This window comes from Trichechus manatus, unplaced genomic scaffold, assembly GCF_000243295.1.
Source record: "Trichechus manatus latirostris isolate Lorelei unplaced genomic scaffold, TriManLat1.0 scaffold00059, whole genome shotgun sequence".
Classification (NCBI taxonomy): Eukaryota; Metazoa; Chordata; class Mammalia; order Sirenia; family Trichechidae; genus Trichechus; species Trichechus manatus.
In genome coordinates, this window is record NW_004443995.1 from 1,732,947 (window position 1) to 1,752,325 (window position 19,379).

The window sequence follows — 19,379 nt, forward strand, 5'->3', positions numbered from 1 at the left end:
AGGTTCCAGTAGGCCGTGCCTGTGCTGCTTGGTGGTGTGATGTCAAGCGCACGGTGCAGGTAGGCAGGATGTAGCGGGGAGATTGTTATGTGTGGAGCTAAGATGGATATGGGAGAGTGGAGAGAGGAACAGGAGCCAAAAACATACAAACAAACAAAAAAGAATCCTAGGGGAGCTTGCCGTTGGAATGGAGAGATGAGAGACTATGAAATGGAGAAAAACAGAAAGGGGAAGAGGAAAAAAAGAAAAGAATGAATAAATAAAAATCAGAAAGGTTAAAGAACTGCAAAGTTCCCAGGGATCCCACCTGTGCAGCTATGAGGTCTGGGGAAGTCGCTCTCAGGTGTCGCAGCACAGCTTAGCCAGAAGGTGCAGAAGGCATGCAACACCTGGTATTCAGGGCTCAGAAAGAGAAGAAAGATATTGAGAGATGAGAAACTGAGCAATGAAGAAAGACAAAAAGGGAAAAAGAGGGAAAAGAAAACAAAACAAATTAAAGAAAAAAAAGAACAAGAAAGCCCCCCCCTAAAAAACAGGAAAAAAAAAAACAATGAAAAAAGAAATGCCCTCAGGGATCCTTCTGCACTTCTGTGGAAGCTGAAGGGGAGTTCCTTGCCACGCAGCTCCACCTGGCCAGAAAGGGCTCCCAACTGAAGAAAAGGAAAAGAAAACAAACAAACAACTGAAAATGAATAAACGAACAAAAGCCCCGGGATCCCACCAGCGTGGTAGCCCAGACCTGGAAGCAGCTTCACATTCGAATGGAGCTCTGCAGCCCCTCGGGAAGAAGCAAAGATGGTGCATAGAGCCACGCGCTCAAGCGAAAGGAGGGGGAGGTGGCGATAGGTAAGCAAGAAATCAAAAGAAGCAGGAAAAAAAAAAGCGACACCAGCAGCCAACAAATGGCACTTAGAGAGCCAGCTAGTGCGGGCTGGTGTTTCTGAACAAGAGACTGTGTCCGTGAGAAGCAGAGGAGGCCGAGTGTGGGTGAAGAAGGGTAGAGAGTGGGAAAGCGTATATCACAAATTGCCTGCGCTCTGCCACCCCTCAGGAAGAAGCAAAGATGGCGCAAGGAGAGAGGCACTCGAGCGAAAGGAGGGGGAGCTGGCGAGAGGCAAGGAAGAAATCAAAAGAAGCAGAAAAAGCAACACCAGCAGTCAACAAATGGCACCCAGAGAGCCGCCCGCTTCGGTGTGTGGAATCCAAGCAGCCGGAGCTTCCCGGTCAAGAGACCGTGGCTGTGGGAAGCAGAGGAGGCCGAGAAGGGGCGAAGAGGGGTGGGGAGTGGGAAAGGGCACACCGCAAATTACCGGTTGTTTTGTCTCTCACTGGACGCTCCGTGAGGCTGCTTTCTCATACCCCCATGTGCTGGTCTCTGATGGGTGTCCAAGATGGTGGATCTGCGCTGCGTTAGCTGGTAGGGAACCTCTGCATGATTCTCTCCTCGCTCTAAGTTCTCTGTCAGCTTTCTCACTCCATTTGGTGCTTGGCTGAGTTCTTTATCTCTTCATTTGATGTTTTAGGGTCTCAGGATTGTTGTATTCTCTGTTCGGCTTAGTTTTTCAGATCTTTCCTGTTGAGGGACAGCGTGGTGCTTCTGTCTAGAACGGCATTTTGCCAGAACTCCAACAATTTGATTTCTTGTTGAAGCTAGTGATGGTGGAATTCCTGAGTGGAAAGCTCTTGCATTAGTGGAGATAGAAATACAAGATATGAACAGTTATGCTCCTGAGTTTACAGTAGAATACTACAATCTTAGCTTAAGTGAAGATGCCCTAATTGGAGGCACCTTTATCAGATTTTCAACTTTTTATCATGACTGGACCCATGAAAACACACATGTTGAGTATTCCATCATCAGCAGTAATTCACAGAAACATTTCAGTGTGGAAACTAGTTGCACTCCTCCGGAATGTCCTTACACTCAAGTTGGTTATCTTGTGTTGCTTCACAGTATGGACAGAGAAGTAGCTGTAAGTCATCAGCTTGTTGTTCTAGCATCTGACCATGGCTGCCCTCCATTGAGTTCCATAGCCATCATATCAATAGAAGTACTTGATGTCAATGATAATCCACCTAAATTCACCCGTCTAGAATATCATGCTCACATCAAGGAAAGTACATTTTTAGGGAGTCACATCACTGTGGTCTCAGCAAATGACAGTGACATGGGTTCAATGCTGAAATCATCTACCACCTAATCTCTGGAAATGAGAGGGGGCATTTTCACTTAGAAGAAAAAACTGGAGTTCTGCATTTGCTTAAACCTCTGGATTATGAGGAAACAGCAAAATTCACTTTAACTGTCCAAGCTTCAGATGAAGAAAATAAATATTTTTCTTTTGCAATTGTGTTTGTCAGTGTCCTGGATGATAATGACCACACACCTCAGTTTATGTTCCCCAAAGTGAACTGTCCTGTTCTAAAAAATCTGCCTGTATCCTCTACCATATGTTCTGTAAATGCTTTAGATTTTGACAGGGGTCCTTATGGAAAACTGACATATTCTATCACCCTGTTTTAGCACTCCTAAACAACGTTATGATCATGATCTCTTCCTCACTGATCCTTTTACTGGGGATATACAGGCTAAGCAAATCCTTGACCATGAACTTGAAAATAAATACTGCATCACAGTTCAGGCAAAAGACAAAGATGATGCAACAGCCTTCTTAATCTTGTGGGTGGATATTGAAGGGATAGATGAATTTGAACCGATTTTCATACAAGATCAATATTTTTTCAACCTTCCATATAAAAGTGAAGTAAGACAGTTGATTGGCAAAGTGGAAGCATCAGATGTTGATGCTGGTATTGAAGGAATTATTCTTTACTCCCTTGGAACCACATCTCCTTTCTTTTCAGTAAATAAAACTAATGGAAATATCTATTTGACTAGAGCCCTGCCCCTAGTAAAAAGTTACATTAGCAAAGAAGACATTATTGAAATGAACATAATCGCTCACAGCCCTAAACTGGACTCCAAGTTTACATCTTGCACTGTTTTTGTGAATGTGTCATTTTCCCCTGAAGGAAAATACTCAGCAGTATCAGCCAACAGTTTTTCAATCAGCCTTACGGCTTCCTTTCTAGTGTTTCTGTTGCTGGTATTCATTCTAATTATACTAGTTTTAAGACATAAACAAAAAGATACAGTAAACAATTATGAGAAAAAGAAAACCTCATCTTCCTTAGATGTCAATTTGAGATTGACTGGCGATGTCAATATGCTCAAGGCCTTCCAGAAAACGAATGATTGCAGTAACGAGGAAGTGCCCGTGGACTCCCTGCCTGCATAAGCATCATGGAGAAGGACATAGTACATCTGTACAGACACTCAAATTCCAGCAGCCACTGTTCTGTGGAAGGAGAAACTGCAGAAGATAAGGAAATCCAGAGGATAAATGAGCATTCTTACAGGAAGGACTCTGGTTCAGCTCTGATTGATCGGGATTCCAGAGTGCCAGATTCTGGAATCCCAAGGGATTCAGACCAGCTCTCCTGCTTGTCTGGAGAAACTGACCTGGTGGTCACTGTGGAAACAGAAAAGAGGCATACACTGGAGGAAGGAGATGGAGGAGGAAGCCATGGTACAACCTACATTCAAAATGATGCTTTACCTCCTACACTTTAGAAGAGAGGGGTAAAAGAGGACATCCTGGCTGATGTCAGAAAAGATTACATCTTCATTTCAGGTGATCAGGAAGCAAGAGGTGCAGCTCCTTCAACCCAGATAAGCTCTGATCACGATGTAAGAGATGGTGGTATCTGAGACCGTCTCCTCAGTTGGGAACCCAAGTTTCAACCTCTTGCCTCAGTATTTAATGATATTGCAAAACTGAAAGATGAACATTTGCATATGCCTGGTCTTCCAAAAGATAAGAAATGTTTTGTTTTTCCACAACTTTTGATAACAGCAGTAGCCTAGTCTGGAATTAGAGCACTTCCACCAAGAATGCCAGCCACAACTTCAGGGCAGGTACTTCAGAAATACCCATACTCCCCCATTCTCTACCATCTCATTCTCTGCCAGAAGCCATGACTCCCAGTTTTTCTCCATCTCTTTCCCTATTGACCATACAGACTCCTGCCATGTCTTCACTGTTGTCAAGCGCGGAATTATTAGGAACACACTTAAGTAGTTCTTGCCATGAAAGGAAAGCAGAAGATGAAGCTCAAATATAAAATGACGGTAATCCCAGGCACTTGTACACCATCAATTATGAATGACTGAACAAAACTTCCTCAAGAAAGCACCTCAAGATTGGAAGATTCTGATCTAAGAATGAGTGATCTAATTTAATCAGGGGTTTTTGGAACCCCCTCATGTAAGTATCTCAAATTTCTTCCACCCTTAATGAGAAGTTACTCCCTCTTTTAACCTTTATGTTTGCTCAGGACTCGAAATTTGTATATATCAGGTAGTGTGTATTCTGTCATACCTGGTTTTCTGTGTGATTAGAAAGACATACATTACAAAGGAGAGAGTGAGCTTTACTGACTGCCAAGCTATTTATGTGAAAATAAGTGGAAATATAGTGCCTTCTGGTCACATCACTGCTGGTTAGACTCCCGTATTTCAAACAAATTAGTAAAGATTGAATAGGGAATGAGTTTAGGACAGAAAGTAACAGAGAGGGGAAATCTAGAGGGACAAAGTTAAGTTTCAAGGGTAATGTTAAGTTCTGTAGATCTGATATATTTAGAGATACATTTCTTCACTTCCCCTATATACCACACCTGTGGAGTTTAATCATAATTTGAATTTCAAGGTGGTGTATTCTAAAAATCTGATGAGAAATTAAGAATGAAAATTTTCATAACTTTACGCCAATAGGAAGAAAAACATTTAAAAAATCATCCTTCATTGAATGAATGAGAAATGTATGTTCTTGGAAAAGAGCTAGGATTGATAATAGCAATATGTGGTTGACTGCCACCTAAGATATGTTTCCTTGGCCTTCTTTGCAAATAGAATGACAAGTTGTTCAATACGCTGTCTTGTGACAGAGTACATGCATAGACATTAACATTTGAGATTAATTTATGAAACTGTCTTCATTTTAAATTTTGTTCTGGACACAGTTATTTTCTATAAGAAATAATTTATGCACTCAATGTCAGTTAAAGGGTTTGTGTAAATAAAATTATGTTATTAGCTAATCATAAATTTCATAGAGTAATTTAGCAATATATTTTCAAGTGAAGATTTTTATATAAATTTTGTTACTCTAAAAGTTAAGAATCAATGGGGATTAGAAGACTCTCTTCCATTTGCTCATACTCATGTGTAGCTTTGTCAGTACGGAGTAGTTTGATAACATGGTTAAAATAATTCCGTTTTGCACAGCTATTGTTTTAGAAATATAATAGTGCTCAAATGTAATGATATAGTCTTCTCTCTGTAAGCCTGAGAATCCATGAGAGATTCTTATTCATTTCAGGGAGGCAGAGAGCATCCTGATGATGATGATCCGGAAGTCATACTCCCGTGGTAGCCACCATGGCCAGGTTTTGGACAGTTTGAAATTCTAGCGTGAAATCTGATGTGGTTTCCTCAGTAGTTAATTTCCATAGGCCTCATCTGTGACATTATATGAAATAACTAATTTCTTTTTACTGGAAAACATTGCAGGAAGCATTCAGCGTTTGATATCCAGTTTTGTAGAGGAATTATTCTAAGCCTTTCTACACCAATATTATCAATGATATATCTTTGCCGATTCCTAAACCTCTATGAGTCAAAAACCAACTCTGCAGCACCTAACAACAATAACAACAACAAAGAAAATTATATGAAACATGAAGACTTTTGGACAAGCGTGGAATCCTAAGGAAAGTCAGTTATGTGTGAAACATTTAAATATTATAAGACTGATACGTGTCTCCCCTTTTCTTCAGAACATCTGGGGAAGAAGAATTCATGACTTTTTATAAAAACACATTTAGAGCATTTCATCATTTCAATATTATCTCTTTGACTCTCTTCAAAAGACTGCTTTGAGCATATCAAAGAAGCTCTATAATAATTTTTTCTAATTATATATGAAAGTTTTTTGCAACATAATTATTTATAGAAACTAAGAATATTTTGCTTTTATCTTAGACAGTTTCTACATTTACTTATGTTTAAAATCAATGTAGCTCAGTTGTCTAGGTTATTTGCCTGTGATTTATTACTCATTCAGGACATGATCCTGTATTTTTTTATAGATGTTTCATAAGAAGAGACGACATGAAGTATTCAGAAACTCTTCCTTACCAATGTCTAGCGGATTTTTAATTGATGATTTTATTAATACTGTATCTAACACAAAAACACCACCAAACAACTGCTACAAGTGGGGCTGAGGGTAAAAAAACATGAACATGCTAGTTAAATGTTTGCAATAAATCATATGTCAGCCCTTTCAACTAGAGTGTTTTTTCTTAAGTAAACAATATAATTTGTACAGTTTTCCTTCAAGTTTAATATTAACTTGCCTCATATGTTCTGTATTAGTTTTCTGATCTGCACACCGGCTTTAGCACTCTGGAGGGGGTACAGAACTTGTTAGTGGAAAATCACATTAAGCCCCAAATTCATAAGCTATAAAATAAAAGACAGTTGTCTCTTGTGGAATTTTGGCTGCCTGAAATTCTGGAATATCTTGTTGGCAGCCTTAAGAATACTGGTGTAAATCAATACCAAATGGATATCAAAATTCCATGTCCTAGTAGTAATCATTGCATTGGCTTCCAAAACAGATTCCTGGGCAAATAAAGGGGAAAATGCTGTATCTTTAGGAAATGAATCATTTAACTATTCTTTAAAAATATTAAAATGTGCTTAAACTACTGGCTGCCTACATGGATACATCTATTTAGTCTATAATTGATGTCCATCTGAGAGAGGAGTGGTGTTTCTCGACACCTTTATCCTCAGTTTCAGAGACTTTATAGTGATGAAAATCAATTCTTAATTATAAAGTTATTTTCATCCAAACATATGTTCTGTTACTTTTCCTTTTTTGTTTTGTTTTGTCATCTTATACATACCTTGAATTTGAAAAAAAAAGAAAAAGGCAAAACTTTACTAAGAGGAGCTAAGATGATGATCCACCCCAAAGTAATGACATATATGGAGTGAACATTGCCTTAAGCAGTTTATCCCCACAGGATATTATGGCTGAGCTCCTTGCCTTGGGTTTATTTTCACAACATGTTTTAGTTGAGCTCAAAAAGGCAATGTCATCTGTTTGTTTATAGCTGAGGAGAGTTAGAATGGAAGGTCATTCTGTACAAGAGAGACACCAGGACCAGTGTAGTTGCAGAAACTCTCACTTGTGAACAAAACCACGTGTCCTGGGGGAATCTTGCAGGCGGGGGTTGCCCATTACAGAAGAGGGAGGAAGGAAGAGAAAAGAGAGGATTGAATCTGAAGGAGTTGTTTAAGGCCCAGGTAGAAAAATGTAAGAAGGAAGAAGGGTAAGGACTTGCGACGGTAATTTTTAATGTGTAAAGATTTTGTTGAGTCATTTGCTCTTCACAGTTTCCTTCTTTTGAGGAATCTGTTTTCCTCACCTTCCTCTCAGTTCCAAGCCTCTCCTTCATTGTATGACAATTTAGATTCATCAAGTTGTGAACCTAAGGCCAGGTGACTATAGACTAGAATACATCTGATCACCAGAACTTGAATTTATTGGATTTTTACCCTGAATTTCAGGAAGAAAAAGTAGGAATGATTATCTTACCTTATTTCCCTTGCTACGTAACTGGCATTGAGTGTGCCACAATTTAAATAAGTAACTTTACATGTATACCAAGTAATGGAATTTCATATGGAATTTTAGTACTGTCTTAGTCATCTAGTGCTGCTATAACAGAAATACCACAAGTGGATGACTTTAACAAAGAGAAGTTTATTTTCTCACAGTCCAGTAGGCTACAAGTCCAAATTGAGGGTCAGCTCCAAGGGAACGCTTTCTCTGTCCACTCTGGAGGAAGATCCGTGTCACCAGACTGCCTTTGGTCTGGGAGCTTCTCTGTGCAGGAACCTTAGGTCCAAAGGACGTTCTCTGCTCCCAGCACTGCTTTCTTGGTGGTTTGAGGTTTCCATGTGTTTCTGCTAGCTTCTCTCTTTTATATCTCAAAAGAGTTTGGCTTAAGACACTATCTAGTCGACCTCATCAGTATAACTGCCGCTAATCCATCTTATTACATCATAGTGATAGAGTTTGCAACATATAAGGAAATCACATCAGATTACAAAATGGTACACAATCATACAATACTGGGAATCATGACCCAGCAAAGTTGACAGATATTTTGGGGGGACACAATACAATCCATGACAAGTACCTAGTCTTTTTTTTTCCCCAGGTCAATAGTTTTTTGTTTGTATGTTTGTTTTTAATGAGTGCTTGTTTGTTCGTTTTGATTTTATGTTAAAAGATTATTTCTCATATAACTTTTCAAATAACAGTAAAACTTATAGAACTAGGGCTTAGTCTTCATTCTCAAACATTGTCAATTTTTTTTTAATTCTAGTGATATAAATTATTTTCATTCCATATAGATCAAGGAAATTTGTCTACTAGAAGCAGAACTGTGGCAATTTTCAAAAGATCCAGCCCCAAATGACTGCAGTATCCAACTATACCTTTCTCATATAAACTCTGCCTTTGGCTATTTTGATGACTATTAGCACTTCCTACTGTTTTGGGCCACATAACCTTCCTCGTTTCACCCAACACATTTGCTAAACCAAAACTGTGAAGTGAGTAATGAGAGGGGAAAGCATGCCAAATAAATAGCAGATGCATAAGCACATCTCTCGAATAAGAAAACATTATTTTGGTTAGAAAACTAAATAAGTGAATTTCATTGTTAGATAGTAAACCCTCAAGGCAAAGTCCTGGTCTCCACTTGTATTATGAAGTACAGACGGTTTACAGAATGAATGAGTGCATGTGTGAATGGGCGCCATAATGTGAGAGTGTGACACATAGGCCTTGAACCCATTAAGTGAGAATTCTGGCATAGCTCTGTGATTTTAGCTGATCACATGGCAGAGAGAAAATAAGTGCCAATATTTTATCAAAATATTATGGAATATCTTAGACAAAGTCCGAGGATTAGAAATTCCTTCTATAATCTGTTTTTTCTCTCTCTCCCTTCCTTTCTTACAATATACATACATATATAGTGAATTTTAGACATAATAGAAACAAGCTACAGACGACATTCAAAAGCAGATCATTTGAGGCAATGACATACATGTCCAAGCACATTGGTTTAGTTTAATTTTAGATAGTATAATAAACCATGACTACCCTATGGCTAAACCAAAATGTGTCGGGATTGACTCGACGGCAACGGGTTTGGTCTTTTGGTTTTTTTGGCCCTGTGGCTAGCTGAATGGAAGTTCTGTCAGGGTGAGAAGAGAATACAGTTCAGTAGATATGCCTAGAATAGTTACAACAAAATGTATTAAAATTTAAAGTAAAAACAACATGAAGAACTTATGAAGGATATTCTATATGTGCATATACACGTGTAAATTCTTAGTGTGTGCTAAAGATAACATTTTAAACAAGTACAAATATTCAATAAATGAACAATACAGAATTGGAGGAGGGGATAAATATGAAGCTATTTCTTTTCACACTGTAAACAAAAGCGAATTCTAGTTGGATTAATAAATACAAGTTAAAATGAAATCAAAGAACTGGAAGAAAAGCATAGAATAAAATTGGAAAAGGGCTTTTTAAATACAAAAGCTGAGGTAAAGTGATGTATTTGAACCTATATGATAATAAGTGCTATAAAAAGTTATAATAAATGATAATTGGGCAATACTTCATAGATTTAATAATTCAACAAATATTTATTTAGCATCTGTTGTGGACAAAGCATGGTTCTGGGGTCTGAAGACACAGTAGTCAAAAAGAGCAGATAAAGCCAGTGCTTATATTTTATTAAGGAAAACGATAAATGTATGCTGTCAAATAGTGGTAAATGTTATATGGAGAAACCTGAAGAAAGATATGAAGAAAAATAAAGAAGAGATTGGTAAGGTTATGGGGGATACAGCAGTGCTATGTAGGTGAATGTCCAGGGGAGGTGTCTCTGATGCACCACTTGAATGGAACGAAGTGAGAGGATGAGCATGCTGAGATCTTAGGGGAAAGCACTGAAGGTACATGCATCAGCAAGTACAGGAGCCCTGAGGCAGGAGCCATGTTGAGGAAGTGAGGTCATAGAGGTAACTAGAGGCCAGATTATGTAGGGCCTTGTAGGCCATGGTAAGAGGCTTCAGATTTTATTCCAAGTGTGATGATTGGTGGTTTTTGAACAGAAGTGTGGCATTATCTGATTTATATTTTTGAAGGTAAATGTCTACTTTGTGGAGAAGAGATGAAGGCAGGGGTGAAGAAGAGCTTAGTGCAGTAACAGAACACCAGTTAATTGCCTATTGCAGTGATGCCAGCTGGTGGTGATTGTGACTTGCGGGTGGCACAGGTAGAAGTGATCAGAGTCAGGATATGCATTTAGAGGTAGAGTTGATCATTATTGATAATGTGTTGGATGTGGGGTATGGAGAAAGTTATACATGAGTCTGTGGTTTAGGAAAGAATTTGGGGCTGTAGATAAAAATTTTGGAGTCATTAGAATATGGCTAGCATTTAAAACAATGGCGTTGGATGATATCATTCAGGAGTAAGTATAGTTAGAGAAAAGAAGAGATCCCAGTACTGACCCTGCGACACTCCAACATTTAGATGTCAGAAAGAGAAGGATGATCCAGTGAAGGATTCTCAGGAATAAAAACAGCTGGTTAGTTAGGATAGAAAAACAGAATAATCTGGTATCCCAAAAGCCAAGGAAGAAAGTGGTTTAGGTTCTAGTTGCGGCAAGATGGCAGCATCAGTGTAAATTTTTTAATCTCCTCAAATCCCCTTACAAAATAGAGCATCTAGAATAGTGAAAGTTAAAAACTCATGAACAACATCTTCAACAAAAAGAAAAGTCATCCTCGTAAACTCTAGAATATGAGCAGGCAAGTAAAGTCGCCAACTACTGGCAGTAACAGAGGGGAGAAATAAGGTAACTTCTGCCTTTCTTTGAGCCGGAGAACCAGGAATCACCAGCAAGTACTCACTCACAAAAGGAAATGTATGCTCTTGAAGTGGAAATCTAGCAGGCAGATATGAGAATAACCCAAAACTGGGTCAGGGCTTCAGAAGATCCAATCTGTAGGTGAGTGTAGAAAGACTAAAGTGAGATTAGATGACGCTGGGATGGCCTGAGTTCCCAAAACATTTAGAAATACCCAATTAAACTTTCCTTCTAGAAGGACAGAACCCCACACTAAGTAAAATCTACTGAAAGTAGAATGCAAATTTAGTAGAATACTAAAGAAAGAGACGATTGAGATACAAAAGGAGGGGAGAGGACCAGAGAAAGAAGGTAAGGCCCTGTGTATAAATACTTTGTAGAAACAAGGGAAGGAAGTGCTCTAGAGCCATGAATTTAGCAAAATTTTTCTGGTCTGCCATCGTGGCTATGAGTCGGAATCAACTTGACTGCAACATGTTTGTTTTGGTTTACCACCCCTATACACTAACCTCCTAAAATATTGGAAAACTCATCTCATTAAAACATGAGCAACAGAAAACAATTGCAATATAAAATAGATTGTAAGAAAAAAGACTAATGTGCTGAATGATGTACTGATTGAGAATGAAGACACACTAGGAAAATATGTGTTATGGATTGAATTGTGTTCTCCCCCAAAAATATGTGTTGAATTCCTGAATCTTGAATACGTTGAATACCTGTGAATGTGATCCTGTTTGGAAATAGGCTTTATATTTTATTATATTAAAGACGTGATAACAGTGTAGGGTGAATCCTTAAACTTCATCACTTCTTAATTATAAAAAGACCGGAATAGACATAGAGGCACACAGGAAATCACAGATGCCCTGTGAAGATCATCTACAAGCCAAGAAAATCCTCAAAGAACAAAAAATGCCCAGGGTTATATACAAGGAAGGGATTGACATGACAGACCCTGATTTGGACTTTTAGCTTCCAGAACTGTGAGAAAATAAATTTCGGTTCTTTAAAGCCACCCATTTGTGGTATTTGTGTCATAGCAGTACTAGGTAACTAAGACAATAATATGGCAACAAGGCAGATGAAAATTGTGACTTAATATTTCAAAAGTAAGTAAAAGAAATTAAGAAAACAATAAAATCTACAAAGACTGCATAGATCAATTAGAAAAGTTCAGAAATAAAAAGACTAGCCAAAAGGGGGATATTGAAGGAAGACAGAGCTCAAGAAATACTTAAATATTAAAAATAAAAACTCAGAAGACAAAAGTAGAAGGAAGAAAAAGTTAATAGACACTGATCAAAGTACAGTAAGAGAAATAGAAAATAGGAGAAAAATATTTTTAAATCAAGTTGAAATGAAAAAAGTAATAAGAAATCAAGAGACAATGATAGACTTGGCAGACTGGCAAAAATGATTCAACATGTATATAAATGGAATTCCTAAAGAAGAAAACCAAAGCAACAGAACAGAACAAATATGAAAACCATAACTCAAGGAAACTTTCCAGACATAAAATAAAATTTGAATTTTCATATTGAAAGGATATGCCATGTATAAATCAACCCAGAGCAGTTAATACCAAGATATAAAATTTTACTGAACTTTAAAGAAAAAGGATATAACCAAGTTACTTAGAAGGTAAAAGCATCATATTGACTTAACTTTTCAGCAACAGCATTTTAAGCCAGAAGAGCATGGGGTATTATACTAGATACATGAAGAGAATATGAATCAAAATTTTATATCTAGCTAAATTTACCTTTAAGTATATATCACAGATGACACTATGAATAAGCAAGACCTCAAGAAATATTCCCTAAGAATCAACTAGGGAATAAGTTTCAGTCATTTGAGAAATACTAGGGAAGGTTCATCCTAAGGACATTAAATATATTTAAAATGTAGGTTAGACTAAATGGTAGATAAAAATAAAGGTGATAGAGTAGTATTTACTTCATATATGCTCTCTGGGAAAATATTAAATGAGGCAGGAATCATCAAAAGAAGATGGAAGGAATACACAGAGTCACTATACCAAAAAGAATTGGTCAATGTTCAATCATTTCAGGAGGTAGCATATGATCAGGAACCGATGGTATTGAAGGAAGAAGTCCAAGCTGCACTGAAGGCACTGGCAAAAAACAAGCCTTCAGGAATTGATGGAATACCAACTGAGATGTTTCAACAAATGAATACAGTGCTGGAGGTGCTCACTTGTCTATGCCACGAAATTTGGAAGACAGCTACCTGGCCAACCGACTGGAAGAGATCCATATTTGTGCCTATTCCCAAAAAAGGAAATTTTCCAAATGTGGAAATTAGCAAACAATATCATTAATATCACATGCAAGTAAAATTTTGCTAAAGATCTTTCAAAAGCAGCTGCAACAGTATATCAACAGGGAACTGTCAGAGAAATTCAAGCCTCCCAGGGACTCCTTTCTTTGAATAGGTATACAAAATTATTAAATAAAATATTAGAAAAAAGAATTCAGTAGCACATTAAAAAATAACGTCATAACCTAGGAAATTTATTTCAGAAATACAAAGATGATTTAATATTAGGATATCCATCAATAAAATTCATCATCTTAGTAAAGCTATGGAGAAAAAAAATATGACATTTTCTTAAATGGTAAAAATGCATTAAAAATTCCAATATCTATTCATATTAAAAGCACTCAGTGGTCATTTTATTGTTTTTTGAATATTTCCTTAAAACGATAAACCCAAAAGCCAGTATCTTTTAAATGAAGATACTCTAGATTCTTTACCATTAAAGTCAAGAACAAGACAATATGCCCAGTATCTCCACCACAATTTAATATTGTATTATAAAAGTTAGTCCATAAAATTAAACAAGAGCAATTAAAAGCATAAAAATTTGAAATTAAGAGGTAACATTATCTCTATTTGTCGACTATTAATATATTTCTGGAAAACTAATTTGGGGAAGACCTATTATAAATGACAAAAGAATTGAGTAAAATTTCAAGTAATAATCAAATCAATACCCTTCATATATAGGAACAATACCTAGTTAGATTATTAATGAAAGAGAAGACATCATTTACAACAGAAAAAAAGAAGATTAAATAAAAACAACAACAACAAAAAAAAAGCCTAGCATTCATATGAGGAAAATTATATCTTCTGAAGGACACAAGAGTAGGCTTGAATAGATGTTTCTGAAGAGAAAAACTCAATGGTATAAAGATTTCTATTGTTCCTAAGAAATTTCACAAATTTAACATAGTCCCGATACAAATACCATGTTATTTCTGGAACTAAGTAACTTCATTATACGTTTCATTTGGATGAATAAACAAGCAAGAATAGCTAGGAAATGCTGAAAAAATAAGAGCAGCATGTGTGTGTGTGTGTGTACTTGTGCACAGGTACTAACCCTACCAGATATAAATGTATATCACAAGGCCTCAAAATAGGGTGGTATTGGCGCATTTATGGACCCGAATAGGAAATCCAGAAAAGAATCCAAGGGCATGTCAAGACTTCCTGTATACCAACATTTCTTTTGAGAATAAGTATAAAATCCAAATGATAATAATAAAGAAGAGGATGAGGAGGAGAGGGAAGAAGAAAAAAACATTTGGTATAGGTGTGTGGGTCCAAAGGCATCAGAGAGCTACCAAGTCAGGGAAAACTTGAGAAACCAAGATCCTGGAGAGAATGGAAACAAGAGAAGTGAGTCTAATATACCATGCCTCTCATCCCCTTAAGATATTTGCCAATTTGTCAGCAACAACTTACAACAACAAAAGAAAAAAACAAAAACAAAAAACATCAACTGCAAGGTTGAGACACTAAACAGAGCTACTGGCAATTTTATGGGGACAAAAAATTTTACGGGGGTGCTCTGGTAAATACACCAGTCTTTAAATTGAAACTTCCACATGAGAATATTAGGAAATCCATCAATATAATTCACAAATCTACACCCCAGGAATAGGGGCAAAACAGCCAAGCTCTGAATAAAATCAATTCCATATTTGATTATGGTGATCTGTTCCTACCCTAACTGCCTGCCAAAAACATTTAGTCCTCTATAGAGGATAACAGCATTGAGAACATTTGTGATTATTCATAACGATATCCAGCATGCAATTAAAAATTGTAGGTATACTGGGGAAAAGTTCTCATAACCAAAACTAGAAGAAGAAATTAATATAACTAGACACACAAGAGATCCATATATTAGCATTATTCCATGTGGACTTTAAAATAACTGTTCAAAAATTTGATTTCATGATGGAGAAATTCAGAAGAGAAGTGAAGACTATATATATGTAAACAGTAAAAAGGAAATTCTAGGCTATAAAATACAGCAACTGCCACTTCACACCCACTAGGATGGCTATAATAAAAGAAACAGATAATAACAATTGCTGGTGAGGATGTGGAGAAATTAGAACTCTCATACATAGCCGGTAGGGATGTAAAATGGTAGAGCTTTTTGGAAAACAATCTAGAAGTTCCTCAAAAATTTAATCATAGAGTTACTGCATGAGCCAGCCATTCCATTCCTAGGTATATACCCAAAAGAAATAAAAAATTATATTCACACAAAAAATTGTCCACAAATGTTCATAGAAGCATTATTCATAACAGCCAGAAAGTAGAAACAACCCAAATATTCACTGACTAAAGGATGGATAAGCCAAATGTGGTATACCCAAAAGATGGAATGTTATTCTGAAATAAAAAGAAATGAATGACTGATGACTACAAAGTGAATGAACTTAAAAACAGTATGCTAAGTGAAAGAATCCAGTCACAAAATGCCACATATTGTATAGTTATGTTTATATGAAATGTCCAGACTCAACAAATCTGTAGAGACAGAAAGCAGATTAGTGGTTGCCTAGGAAAGGATTAGGGGTTTGGGGTGGAAATGAGAAATGACTGCTAAAAGGTATAAGATTTCTTTTTAGCGTGATGAAATATTCTAAAGTTGATTGTGGTGGTGATTGCACAACTTTGTGAATCTACTAATTACCATTTAATTGTACATTTTAAATGGGTGAATTGTACAGTATGTGAAAATTTATCTCAGTAAAGATGTTAAAAAACACAGTAACGGAAATTAAGAACTCAATATATGTGTTTAACAATATATTAGATGCAGATGAAGAAAGGATTAGTAAATTGGAAGGTAAAGAAAATATACACACTGAAACACAGAAAGATGAGTGAAAAATACTGAAATGAGGTAGAGATACATGTTGTTGTTTGGTGTCATCGAATCAATCCTAACTCTTAGCCACCCCATGAGATATAGTAAAACTGTTCCATAGGGTTTTCTTAGCTGTGATCTTTTTGGAGGCTGATCGCCAGTTCTTTCTTCTGCAGAGCCACTAGGTGGGTCTAAACCACCAACCTTTCAGTTAGCAGCCAAACACTTAACTGTTTGTGCCACCAGGACTCCTTAGATGTATAGAACATGGTTAAAAAAAAAAAAATTAACATACATGTAATTGGAATCCAAGAAAGAGAAAAAGAAAATGGTCCAGAGGCAAAATTTGAAAAGATGGTGGCTGAGAATATTCCAAAACTGGCATTAGATCACAGTTCAAAAAGTGCTACAACCCCCAAACATGATAGATAAAAACAATATCATAACTAGGCACATCACAGTAAAACTGCTGTAAAGCAAAAAAGAAAAAAAAAAAACTTTAAAGCATTCAGAGAGAAATGACATGTTACCTTCAAAGAACTAAGTACATATAAAGGCAGCGTGGCAAATCAGTGAAGAAAAGAAGAGTATTTTTAAAAGCGGGATTGGGATAACTGGAGAGCCATATGGGAAAAAAAAATTAAACTGATCATTCTTCTTACCACACACCAGGATAAACCATGACAATAAATGCAAGTAAATATTGGAAGAAAAGCTGAGTGTACACTTTTATAAATAGGGAATAGGAAAATCTTTCTAACAAGACTCAAAATCCAGAAGCAATAATGGGAATGAGTGAAAAATTTGACTAAAAACATTTTGCAGAGCAAAAAATCTCAGAACCAATCACAGTGGTCAAGAGGATAGAAAGAGACGTGTGAACCATGTTGTAAGCACCTGGTGGAGAAAGGCCAATTCCTAAAAGGAAAAATATTCGGGACAGACGAAAAGGAGCAGATGTTAACCGCCATATCTTTATTTATCTCCACTAATTAGATACTGTTTTTCACATTGCGTGTTCATTTATAAAACTAATTAGTAAATATATCTTACTGGCTACACAATGAATTCACTAGCTTACGTGCTATTTCACAAAGCAGAGTTTACGCGTATGTTAGACATAAGGCTAAATAAAGCCTTGTAATGTTATTAATTAAATCTTTATTTGGTCATTACACTTGGCTTTTTATTTTTAATTTCCTCATTTCCTTGTCTGTCATTTCTAAGCCTTCATTCCTTTTTCTTTTCAGCTAAGGCAATGAAAATAATTTGCCTACTGTTATAATATTGAAGAAGTCCTCAACGATGAGACATAGAGAATGGACTTTGATTCTTTTATAAAATTTTATTTTTTTTAATTTAATTTATTTAAAAGTATAGTTTTTATGTCTCATCTAAAAGACTCTGGAGAATATACTACATGTTAATCACTAATGGCATATGTGCTTAATTTTATGAAGTGGATAAATGAAAATAAAAAGCTTCAGATTATTGTCAGATTATATGTCATATAAAAGGGAAAGAGATTAACATTTTTGAACTTAATAATAGCTACATTTTATTGTGTGTTCGCTATGTGCCAAATACTGTGTTAAATGCTTTATGTGTAGTATATTTTGTTTAATCTTCAAAATAACTTCTTGGGGTAGATACTAATGTAGTACCATTTAGCCAATAAGGAAACCATGGCTTGGAGAGCTACTGATTGGTAGAGCTTGGAATCCAAAGTAGTGGTGTGGCTAGAAGTGCTTCTCTTAACCACCTCACTACATTGCCTCACACTTGAAAGTTTCTTGAGAATGCCTAATTATTTTTAGTGATAAACTCATACTGACCCCATTTTAAAAATTCTTTACTATGTGCAGACCATGTAGTCACGGTCAATTCTTAATTTAGGAATTGATCGGCAGACACGTAATCAGTGTTTGTTGTTGTGAGGTGCCATCAAGTCACATCTGACTCATAGCCACGTTATGTTTTGTCCTGTGCCATCCTCAGAATCGTTGCTATGTTGCAGCCACCGTGTCAATCCATCTCATTAGGTGTCTCCTTTTTCATTGACCCTCTGCTTTACCAAACACTATGTCCTCCAGTGATTGGTCCCTCCAGATGACATGTCCAAAGTAAGCAAGACAAAATCTCGCCATCCTCACTTACAAGGAACATTCTATCGGAACTTCCCAAGACAGATTTGTTTGTTCTTCTGGCAGTTCATGGTACAATTTGGTATTCTTTGCCAGCACCACAATTCAAATGCATCAGTTCTTAGGTCTTCCTTTTTCATTTTCCAGCTTTCCCATGCATATGATGTGATTGGAAATACCTTAATCATCAAAGTGGTACCTCTGCTTTTGAAGATTTTAAAGAGCTATTTTGCAGCAGATTTGCCCAGTGCAAATCATCATTTGATTTCTTTCTTTCTTTTTTTTTTTTTTTTTTATTACTGATAGAAACAATTTAATAAGTAAATAAAGTGAGGAGAAAGGAAAGTTATTCCTTACAGTAGAATTCCACTGAATAAATACAGAAGGAATGCTTGGAACAGAAAATCGCCATTTGGTAAACATGTCATTTGATTTCTTGATTGCTGCTTCCATAGACATTGATTGTTGATCCAAGTAGAGTGAAATCTTTGACAACTTCAACTTCTTCACTGATTATCATGATGTTGCTTATGGGCCCAGTTTTGAGGATTTTTGTTTTCTTCACATTCAGGTGTAATCCATACTGAAGGCTGTAGTCTTTTGCCTTCATCAGTAATCTTTCTAATTATCACTTTTTCTAACACAGGCACAGACACATATAAATTATTTGAAAAATAGAATTGCTGACACTTCTGGCCAGAAAGGCTCTGGTAGTTCACACTTTGCCTGAGTCTCCACTGCAAACATACAGCAATGATAAATAAAATGTTTAAAGAAATAATAAACATAAAAATTACATAGGTTCATAAACAAGATAATCATCTCCATGAAAATGTCTAGTAAAATTAAAGATATCCTATCCTACAATCTGGTTAATTCATTTCTGGGTAAATACTCTAGAGAAACTCTCCAAAGATTTTGAATAATAACTGGAC

General features: G+C 36.5%; 1 protein-coding gene across 1 annotated transcript in view; it reads left to right on the forward strand.

Annotated features, from left to right (window-relative positions):
• The window catches only part of DCHS2 (dachsous cadherin-related 2), a 384,708-nt gene extending 380,424 nt beyond the window's left edge, over window positions 1–4,284 (forward strand). The window contains 5 exon segments of the mRNA XM_023733482.1: window positions 1,636–2,175; window positions 2,178–2,508; window positions 2,510–3,291; window positions 3,294–4,019; window positions 4,022–4,284. Of these exon segments, the coding sequence (XP_023589250.1) occupies window positions 1,636–2,175; window positions 2,178–2,508; window positions 2,510–3,291; window positions 3,294–4,019; window positions 4,022–4,185 (2,543 nt within the window). The 3' untranslated portion in view covers window positions 4,186–4,284.
• Window positions 4,285–19,379: the final 15,095 nt, after the last annotated feature.